The sequence below is a fragment of the Trachymyrmex cornetzi genome, unplaced genomic scaffold (genome assembly GCF_001594075.2).
Source record: "Trachymyrmex cornetzi isolate Tcor2-1 unplaced genomic scaffold, Tcor1.1 scaffold454, whole genome shotgun sequence".
NCBI lineage: Eukaryota > Metazoa > Arthropoda > Insecta > Hymenoptera > Formicidae > Trachymyrmex > Trachymyrmex cornetzi.
The window spans coordinates 1,002,961-1,014,654 of record NW_017299334.1 but is presented as its reverse complement, the minus strand read 5'-3'; the positions used below and the strand labels follow the sequence as shown (position 1 = coordinate 1,014,654).

At 35.7% G+C, this 11,694-nt stretch overlaps 1 protein-coding gene across 1 annotated transcript in view; it reads left to right on the top strand.

The window, feature by feature from the left end:
• The first annotated feature begins 1,732 nt into the window (after positions 1-1,732).
• LOC108764839 (phosphatase and actin regulator 2) overlaps positions 1,733-11,694 on the top strand; it is a 293,976-nt gene continuing 284,014 nt past the window's right edge. Inside the window, 3 exon segments of the mRNA XM_018513234.1 lie at positions 1,733-2,773; positions 6,598-7,690; positions 7,692-7,723. Of these exon segments, the coding sequence (XP_018368736.1) occupies positions 7,419-7,690; positions 7,692-7,723 (304 nt within the window). The 5' untranslated portion in view covers positions 1,733-2,773; positions 6,598-7,418.

Here is an 11,694-nt window from a genome sequence, read left to right as displayed (position 1 = left end):
ATGTAATTTACAGAATTGTTAGCGGTCAGGGAAATCAGGAAAAACTGGGAAAAATCAGAGAAGTTAAAAAATGGTCAGAGAAAACTGGAAAAACCGGAAAATCAAGAAATCAAGGAATTTATCAATCTAAGATCAAAAATTAAATTCTAATAACAATTCTAAGTTTAAACTTTATTTCTTTAAAAATGATTAAATAGAATTTTATAAATTTTTTAAAGAAGCATTGTAAATATTTTTTATGATTTTTTAATTTTGCAGTGAGCAACTTACGAAAAATTATTAGCACATATTGTTAAAAAGAAACAAAATTATAAAATTTAGAATATATACAATAACATCTCGTAAATCATTTAAATAATTAAAATTAATTAGAATAATTGAAACGTACAGTGTTTTAGTGAGATGATTAAATCTTAATAAGCAATATGCAAAACAAAGATAAAATAAACTATTTTACGTAATTTATTTGTTTTTTAACTCATTCCATTTATATTAGTATATACATATATATCTGAACAAAGTGAGTTATAATATATTTAAAGATTATAAATATTACGAAAAGTTTTATATTATGTTTATGGTCGATTTTTAACAAAAGAAATATTTTTAATTAATTTGTAATTATAATCGTTGCTCTAATTCGTGTCTGTAGGTATATAAAAAAAATGTTTTATAAAAAAATTTCATGATATTTTATACTCTCTTAATAATATTTATTTCGAAAATGTTGAAAATGAAAAAATCCGTTACCTATTTTTGAATTATTTGACTCTTAGACCGGTATTCATAGTCGATTCTTATGTTCAGGACCGTCTTAAATAATCTTAAGATGATCATAAACTGACATAAACCAATCAGAGAGTCATATTAGCATTTCAAGACATTTCCTAAGATGATCTCGAAATAAGAACCGACTATGAATACCTGTCCTAAATCTTGAGATAAATAGATAAAAAGAATATGGATCCGATATCTTTTGATGTCCTACATCAAAAGCCCATTAAAATCAGTGATACACGGAGAAAATTTTATATTAAGTTTTAATACAATTTTAAATTACACTTTATTATATCTTGTATTTTCGATGGACTTTCACAATATGATTCCGACTTAACTTTTACTATGGTAATACTAATTTTTATCACATAAATAAAGTAATTATTTTGTTAAGCCATATTCTAACATGAAAACAGTTAATTTTTACTATGGTACGCAAACAAAATTTGCTAGGTATATTTGATTTTGTAATAAAAAATTTTTACTGAGAAAAAGTGTAAAAATTACGTTATATTATTGTTTTTAAAAAAATAACTATATAGCATAGTTTAAACTCATAATTTACATGAAGAGCGCAGCTACTACCACATTATAGTAATTTTAAATATAAAATTTTCTCCGTGTAGATTATAATTTCAACGGTATTATCTATAGAATATTAAAAAATTCACGTATACCTACATATAAAAATTTTAGAAAAAATATAACAAATGTTCTCAAAATTCTTTTCTGAAAAGTGTTCCTAATTGCTATAAAAAAAAATCTCCTTAAAAAGAGAAATTTTCTTAAAAAGTATATACTCATACAGGAATTCTAGAAAATTCTGAAATTAAAAAATTCTGAAAAACCGAGTGAAGAAATCCGAGAGAAATTTTCATTAGAGACAGCTTAAAATACGACAAGGACAATTCCGGTCCGAGTTTTTCACATAGTCGCGATCGTTAGCGTCCCGGGTGTGATACGAGACGTAACGCACGACAAGCCTGGACAAGCCGGCGTGCGAGCGGTGCGAGCAACACGTTAATTGGGCGAGAGTTACGGCAAACGTACTATAAACCTTCTCTCTACCCCTCATTGCGTCTCATCGTCAACCCAGATCTTCGGCTGGACTCGGCTCGGCGCGGCAGAGCCGGCTGCTGCCGTCGCTGTCTCGTGCTCGCTGGCGGTCGTTCCGGACACGAGAAGGCGCTCCGGTCGCATGGCCGCCCTCAGTACTCGCGAGCCTCGCTCGGTGTGTGTTTCGTGGTGTGTTTGTCGTCGCTGTGACTGTCGTTCCCAGTTCTCCCCGGCCGCCTGTCCCGCATGTCGGTCGTTCTCAGCGACGCTCGCAATTAATTCCGTTCGCGAAATCCGTCCCGCCTGAATGCGACGGCTGTCTCGTCGCGATCCCTCCGTCGTCGCGGACAATAATCTCTCGTTTTCTCTCTCTCTCACTTCTCTTTCTCTTTCACTCTCGCGCGGACAGGAGGAGGAAGAGGCGGCGGCGGCGGCGTCGTCCGTTGAGTTCGTGTCGCTCGGGCGGCGCGTATCCGTGTGTCAGTGTGCGTGAACAGTGCGTAGTGTATACAGCAGCAGCATCATCGGTGCCGTCGACGACGAGGAAGATCGCTGGGATCACTCTCCGGTTACGGACGTTTCCTTCCCATCCGCGTGGACTCCTCGCGGCGGCGGCGGCGCGGAATTGTTCACATTCGGAGTTCGGAGTACTACGCGCGCCGCTCCCCCGTGTGTTTACGATCGTTGCGTCCTCTCTATCGCTGTCTCGCTCTCCTCTCACCTGCGCTCCTCGCTCGCCTGGCGTGCGGACAGGTGTCGCGTGGAAGCCAAACGTAGGAGAGAGCCGACGCCTGGTTTCTCTGGGTTCTCTGTGATATTAAACGTCGGGTGGCCTCTCGCCGGTGGCCACGACGCTCTTCCTCGAAATCCTGCCGAGATAAAACGAGCCCTCCACTGCCCGTGTCGTCGTCGTCGTCTCGTCGTCGACGACTGCCAAAGAGTACGTATTTTCCACGGTAAACGAGATCATATCGCGCAGCAGTTCCGCGTCCCTCCTCGTCGCCGTGTCCATTCTTCCGTTACGCTCGTCCGTTGTGTCCGCCGCGTGTATATATGCAGACGTACGTACGTGTGTTGTGTATATGTATGTGTGTGTGTGTGTGTGTGAGAGCACGAGGCGAGGAAAATTGTTTACGCCTACGACGGTTACAACACGCCCTCGTATCGCGGATGACGGTTGTCCTTGGAGGTTAGTCAGTCGGTCGCGCGAGCAGTGAATGGACGCTTCTTTACGCGAGACGCTCTCCGAACTCGGCGACTCCGCGATGTGTTTTCTCGCGTTCGAAATGGGGAAATTGTTCCGCGAATAAAAAAAAGTCGCAATTGTAACGGTCGTGCCTTAAATGCGCACGAGCGTCCAGCGAGTGTTGCTGTCGGTGGAAATTTCCGATCGCGCTCGTTAGAATCGTTCTGCGATTCTCTGACGGAGTGCAGCTAATGATCTGTTGAATGTCGTAGGAAAAGGCGGACAGATCTCGCGAAGGAGAGAAAATTTGTTCTTTTTCGTATCGAATTGACTTAATTCTGTGCGAGCGATTTTCCAATCTTTCGACGCCGGGGCGTGGTTAATTAGTTAAACTTGATAACCAAAATGTTTGTTAGTTTCAAGTGTGTTAATAGAATTGTGAAGGAGGATGTAACTTTTTTCACGATCGTTCGTTTTATTTCTATATTTTCCAACATTCTTTTTCATGGAAATCGAAATTATCATAATAATGACGCTCGAGGAAAAATTGGGATGTTGAAATAAAATTACAATCCTCATTCACATCTTTACTAATTGTAGGAGAAAAATGTACTAAATTTTAATAAATAGTTTTAATTGTATTAATATAACATTGATTTACAGAAAATAAATATTTGCTAAATGAAAAAATATAATAGTTAAATTCAATTAATGTTTTTTGGGGACCAAATAAATATATATTTAATAAGTATTCAACTGGTATTATTTAATCAAATATTTATTAAAATTTAGTATATTCTTCTCTCAGTGTATGAAATCGCTGTCAGTTATACTTCAGTCATTTACAAAAACTAATTTAGAATTGTGGATCCAACTATGAATTAATTTTTAAATTGACGTCTAACTGACAGCGATTTCGCAACTACGTGTATAGGATTTTATTCTTTATTTCAACATTTCTTTGAGTGTAGCGTCATTATTATAATAATTTTCAGTTTTCATAAAGAAAGATAAAAAACATAAGATCTAAAAATAATGCGATCCCCGAATGAAACGGTCGCAAAGAATTGGAAGTTGTATCCTCCTTTAGATGAACATCTTGTTTGATTCTTTTTTTTACTCCCTTTGAATATTAGGTTGCTGAGTCTAAAGTTATGCTTTTACACGTAACAATATGACATATTTTACGTAAACAGATTTTTATATTTATAAAACGACATGTATATAAACTCGGGCTTTATTTCAATGCAGTTTATTTAAAAATAATACAACGGAACGGAGCTAATAATCTGTTGAATATCGTAGAAAAAGTAACGACATACTGAGAGAAAAATGTACTAAATTTTAATAAATATTTGTTTGAATAGTTCTAGTAGAATATTTTTACTAAATATTAATATATGTTTATTTGATACGAGAACCATTAATTTAATTATTGTTTTTTTTTATTTAGTAAATATGTCTTTTGTAAATAAATATTATATTAGTACTATTTTAACATTTAATTTATTATTTATTGAATCAATTATTTATTACATTTTAATAGATTTTTGTTTCTCTTACTGAATGTACATACAAATTTGCGCTTTATTTTAATATAATCTAATTAAAAATAACAGGAGCACGTATTTATTTACATTAACGTTAAACAATAAGTGGCTAAAAGATGAATCGATTTCTATTTTTACACATTTTGCGCCGAATAAAATTATTTTTCCCGTTTTATCGCGTTTTCATTAAAACGTCCAGCCGGCTGGTCCTTCGAAATAATTTTATCGTTCATAAATCTGTCCGTAAATCAAGCCGAAGTAATTAAATATCGATGACCGGCATTTCGTATCATGCCGGAAAGCAGGCGTTTCGATATCCTCCGCAAAGTACGGAACAGTACGATCCAATCTATTGCCGGATGCGCCGCGATCCTCGGAAAATTCTTTTCATTTCCGTCGAGCTGCGCATAGAAAATTTTCCCGGCCTTGATCCGCATCTCATAAAATTCTCGGGCGAGATAAGGACTCGGTCGATGGAGAATTAGGGAAGAAAGAATAGAACGAGGGAAACAAATTCTCTTTGCGGTTCGTTATGAAACGTATCGATTTTCTGATTTATTAGTTTGTTAATTTTTCCATTTACTTAAGTCGCTTTTAAAGCAATATGAATTGTCACAGGCTCTCACACACGCCGATTAACCTTTCATTACTTGCTTACTTGGGTATCCAGAATACTCCAGCGTTATAAAATTGTTTTACAATTAAAAAAAAATTTTATACTTATCTGTATCTAAAGGATAGAATATTATCTGCATGGAAATGACAGGTTTGTTTATTTACAAAAATGGATACAGATTCGAAAATAATTTTGCCCATCAAAATAATTATATAAGATACTTAAACAGGTTACTAGAACGTCAAAATTTTTTGCAATATTATCATCAAGAGTTTAAGCTATATAATTATTTTGGTCCGGCCGTTAACATTATTTTTAGATCTCCACTTAGCTAAATTTTTAAATACATGAGCAAAATTATTCTTTCCGTGTGAAGAATAGAATAGGGTAAGTGCATGGAGAGAATTTTCTTTTAAAATTTACCCTGAAAATATGGTGATTGTGGTACAATACAATATTTTAAAGATTTTTACCATGCACTTCAGTAAAATTGATCAAACTTATTTTATACTTTATTGTAGTTTTATTAATGAATGAGAGAGATTTATATTAAAATTTTATATTAAAATTTTTCGAAATACAATATTGTCCCACGATTGTCATATTTTCAGGGTAAATTCTAAGAAAAAATTCTCTCCGTGTGGGGGGAATATGCTACACTTAAGCGAAATTAGATTTTTTAGTAATTATTTGTTCAATTTAAAATAACTTTACATACTGATCTTTTTCTTCCATCCTTTATCTATTATTTGTGTATAATTGGAATCGAATATATTCATTTTTTGTTATTAAAAGTAAAGAAATACGAAAGTGCTGAAAAATGGGAAATATGCCACCATGAGGGTAATATGTCACTTACAAAAAAATACTAAGTATAACATTTATTTTGTTTTTTTTTGCAAGAACACCTCATAAAAACAATTTTGTTGCGAGGGAATCCTTGATACTTATGCAACACGTTAAGCATCCAATTTTAAATAATTTTGTGTCACTAACGCAAGCGCTGCTTATCGGTATCATTGTTAAACACAACGAGTGGCATATTCTTCCAACTGGGATATTACCCGCAGTTACCCTATATTATTAGATACAGAATAGTATAAATTTTTATTTAATTATAAATTGTCAAAGAGAATAATAAAAATTAAGATGTAATTAATTAGAAGGTCAAAAAACCCAACGGGAGTAATGTAGAGTTAATAATTATTGTATTTTCGTCAATTATTTTAACAATGTCAAAATTTAATCTACTTAAAAAGTTGATCTTTGAACGTTATAATCTGCATGTTTTTAAAAAAGATCTAACTCGTCACTTGTTGTATAATCATCGGTTGCCCGCGAGCGGACACAATGCGTGCTATTCATGACGGGCGGAGCAGTGGCTTAACTTTTCCTCATTCGTTAATGCGCAGGGACGCGACTCTCCTTCAGTCATCAACATCGTCAGTCACTCTCGCGGTTCTCCGTGCGAGTTATTTTCCATGGTATATACGTGCCAATCGTGTGTGGAATTCCTTTGTAAATAGCCAGCGATTCTCCATGAAGCCAGTTTCGATTTAAACGACTTTTCGTACGTCCGTCTACTCTGAATTCTGTGCCATAATCTCGATAAGAATAAAGTCGCTTTTCGCACCAAGAAAAGGAAGCTCTCTGTCTGGAAGAAGACAGTGCAAGATAATTGCACTGGCTCGACGTCTGTAATCAAGGCTGGTCGAGCTGGTGATAACGAGTGCGTCATTCGTTCGATATATAATAATAACAACAACCACGCGGTTAAACGAAGCTCGAGAGATCACGCTCCAACTCAACGCACAAGTTTCCAAGTGGAGGCTGAAAGATCTCTCGGAATAAATAGTGTCTCTTTGTCGCTCCGGGACGTTCAGATGAGCGCACGCCCGGGAATAATCGATAATTCTCGATAGTTGATCGAGAACGACGAGCGGGTGATCCCGAGGTATCTCGAGGATCATTATCGTCGTCACGGGATCGCGTCAGGAGAAGAGCTTGAGCACGTGGGAGCCGCGCGAATCTCATCGTCGAAGCCGTGGAGCCGCGAACGAGAAGTGGTGAACGACGACGACGCGAGCCGCCGATCCCACGAGCAGGTGCACACCGGGATGCGCGCCGCTTTGACAGGGACCACCCGGTAGCTCCGTTGCCGGCATTCGTAGCGATCCTCAGCCCGTGGCGCCGAAAGAGACGGGGTCGCTGCAAGGATCGGACCCCAAGCGCGATGTCCATACGCGTGAGCGGCGTCTACCTGGTGCCCACCAGCCCGGGCAACGACAACGGCGGCAATGACAAGACCGGCATGGACGGCAGTTTGCATCATCAACAGCAGCATCATCATCATCATCATCACCATCACTCGACGACGAAAACGGTGACGATCGTCACGGCGCCGCAGCGTAGTAATAGTTTGGATTACCTCAACTTCGAGGAGAAGCGACAAATCATCGCGTCGTCTTTGTCTCTGAGTGACTTTTTGGCACATGGACCGGCGGTTTGCCAAGGAGGTGGCGGCGAACACGGTGATCGGTGAGTCTTACAATTAGTGAACGTATCATTCGACTTTTGAGGGCGTTCGCGCAATGAAATGTCATGTAATCATTCGTGCTGTGCGTGCGACTATATTAATCTTTAAAATTTAAATAGATAGGTAATTTACAGGAGAGATGATAAAAAAATTTGGTCAAACATAAAGAGTTTTGTCTCTATTAAATTAATAACCATTATTTAACGATTCAAAAGTTGATTTATAGTATTTGCTGTGATTTTTTTTAATCCTTTATTTTAATGACAAATAAAGCTATACTACTTGGGGGTAATGATTTGATAAACATTCAAATCTTTGTGATCAAATCTTTTATCACGTAAAAATACGCTAAACGATATAATGCAAGTTTAACTACATATAATATATAATATACTTGTAAAAAAGAATATAATTATAAAATTTTTTTTAGATGAAACGTCCCAAAAAATCTTTAGTTTTGTAATTACATGTTTGTAGTGTATATCTTATAGTTAAATTTACATTATATTTTTTTGTGACGGAGGAGTGTAAAAATAATGAACTTCTGGACATTTGGGCGCTTTTTATTTTCCTAAAACAAGGTTGTAAAGAAAACTACATCTGAGTGCTGCAACCTCATCTATCTACTTAGAGATTAATAATGCAGAAGGGTGAACTACGGAGTAATTGATGTGATAATTTTCTTTGTAGATAATTAGGTACTCGCTCTTGTCAGTGACGCTTCGAGAAGAAATTAATAATCTTATAGGGAATTATTACTAGGATATAATTTCTAGCAACTATCATTAGCAATTAATGATGATTTCCATGTATAAAATTAAATAATAGCGTTATGTAAAGAGATGTTAGTGTATAAATTATATATTGAAGAGCATTCCTGTCATTGGTTGCTTCGTACATGTGTTAGTTGGATGGATTAAACACGAACAATCAGATAAGGTATTTTTCTCCGGTTTGTGATATTCCATTATATTATGCATTTATTACATTTGCATTTATCTAGGGCGGTGTTAAATCTGCCACGTTTTGTTTCTGTCCTACAATAATGATATTGGAAATAATTATCGTGTTAAGGTTTTGCACTGCGCATCGAATTTATATTTTAACGAACGCAAACTTAGAATATTTAAATATTATTGCGTTTTAAATGTGTATATTCTAATAATAGATTATTCTAAAATAATGCTCATATTTTACTGCGTTTTATTACAATTAAAGCATATATAAATATCTATAATTTAACATAATAACGGTAAACGTAATTCAACGTATTTTTCTTTCTGAAAAATTAAAAAGTTTCTGATAAAATTTTTGAAAGGGGGGGGGGGTTTAATCTCTTCCCGATACCTTATACATCATATTTAGACTCATTGTCAGTTTTATCAATGGGAGCGTAAACATGAAGTTCGCAAAAACCACGCAGAGAGCGTTTTCAATGAACTTCAAAGCGAACTTTATCGCTCCATGCCACTCGATCGATTCTTACGCAAGTCTGCACTTTATCGCTTCGATCCATAACACCAATTGTGTTCAAATAAACTAACGAGTATTATGGCATAAATAGATTCTCCTATACTGAGAGAATAGTTGGTTGGTTGATATTTGTTATTATAATTATATGATAATTAGAAACTCCATTTTTATAATTATATTACTACAATTCTAGCAATGAATATATATAATTATATTTATAGTTTTATATTAAAAAATATATATGTAATTGGTACCGAAAACGACTACAAATTGTAATCATACTTTGTATCTTTTATATACATATAGGGGAAGACCGGACAGCGCGGACGTGTTAAGGTTGAAAAGAAAAAATGACATAATTAAAATTGAGATCAGAAACCATTTTTATTCTCATAAATCTCTTAAAGGACTTAATCTTGGAATAAAATAAACAAAATTTAAAAACTTGAACATTAATATGTCGTTTTAGTTAAAACATAAAAAAAGAAACCATCCGTTTTACCCTCTTGGGCAAAGCGAATGGATCACTCGAGCAATGCAAATGAAATTTAAAAAATTAGAATCAGGCTTGGCAATCGCGTCACAAAAGTAGCTACAAATCCTCTATATGTAGTGCAGTCTTCATGGGTCAATTTTGTGCAATGACTGCATTGGATCAGTCATAAACAAATCATACTGCATTGTGACAAAAAATAAACAAAAATGAGATGTAAACAAACACGTGCTTTTCGTACACTCGAAAGATCGTCTGTCCCTCCGTATTCCCAATATTTTCATTGTAATCATATACCGAGTAAAGAGAATGGATCATCCGCTTTGTCCCCACTCGCTTTGCCCAAAGGACCTACCTGACGAACTACCTGAAAAATTTTAACCTCGAATATTTAAAGATACAGAATTCTTATAAAAAATCATGCACACTGGTTAAGGAACAATTACAGATAATAATTAAGCTATACGTACCTAAGGAAAAATCGCAAGAAAACACTCAATTTTCTATATGTCTCTATTGAACACAAACGAATCATATGTCGTTTCGTACTTTCATAGCGTCGCTGGTCATTCTCCTTCAACTACTAGAGACTCATAGCGCAATCTCAGATAAGCGAAAATAAAAGGTACACGCAGTAAAAAAAAAAATATTAATTTTAACATTTTTTACATGTCCCAGGAGATCCACTTTAAATTTTAAGTTAAAGTAACTCATTCGTCTTGTGTTATTTATTAATGAACTAGTAATGTTAAATAATTGACACAATACTTTACATTTATATTTATTATTTTGACTTTAAGGGTGATTTAAAACTAACATATAAAATAAGTAGAGTACATAGAAGAGTAGTTGCAGTAACTCGTAAGAAAATGTTAATAAAACATTTTTGTTCGTATAATGTGAATGAAAAAATTCTTAGATGTTAAATTGACTTTGAGGTATATAGATTAATTGAAACAATTGTATTAAAAACACTCAAAATAATATTCCATTTTTAATTGACATACGCAATTATTAAGTTAGAAAGATGACATGAGTCTAACACATCAAAATGTTACAAAAATAATAACATATCAGTTGTATGTTTATTTTACATTGAAGTAATAATCAAAATGTGGTAACACAAGAAAAATTCTGCATATGGACGCACGATTTTTTTACTGTGTATTTGCTTTACTCAGGGCGCGGACCATTTTGCCCGGGTTTCCCCTATATGTATTTTTTTGTATATAGAACTATAAATATAATTATATTATCACTAACGTTACAGCAGTAATTACTACAAAAATGGAATTCTCTCTCTTACAAACAAAAAAATAAATTCTTGTTTTAGTTATATAATAATGAATTTTTCTAAAATTTGTAACAAGATATTTCAGAATTATTATCAAGAAGATATTTTTTGTTAAAGATAATTTTTATTTGTAAAAAAGAAAGTAAATGGAGTAATTACTTTTCTTAGCAGTAGAATGATATTTTTATGTATACATATAGGTGATAAATTTCGATAGGGAAGTTTCGATAAAGGGTCGTCGGCATTCATGGCGAGAGGGTTAACAAGTGATGACGAGGCGCATCCGCCGCCACCGCGTTTCGATTACCTAGACGATAATTGCCGGCGATTCGTTTCCACTGTCGACAGTTGCGTGATTTACGAGTGACGCGAGAGGCTGAGAATCGGTATAGGCGCCGACGCCATCATCGGTCGTGTGCGATCCCGGCTTCGTCTTCTGGCCGGCGCGGCCAGAATGTTGAAGCAGCAATGAATTGAGGTAATCGACACGGGCGAAGGGTAAAGCACATCGAGAGAAAGGAGTGTAAGCGGGGGCGGTAGTCCAGCAAGGACGACGAAGGGAACAGACGGAGGTAGAAACGTGCGGCGCGTTGTACGCAAGGTGGAAAGCTACCTTGCCGTCTCACTTCAATTCCGAGTCAAGGAACTCCGGTAGCGAGAGGCACCGCCTTGTAAACAAACCTCGCGTGCGTAGCGTGCGTGGCATGCGTGCG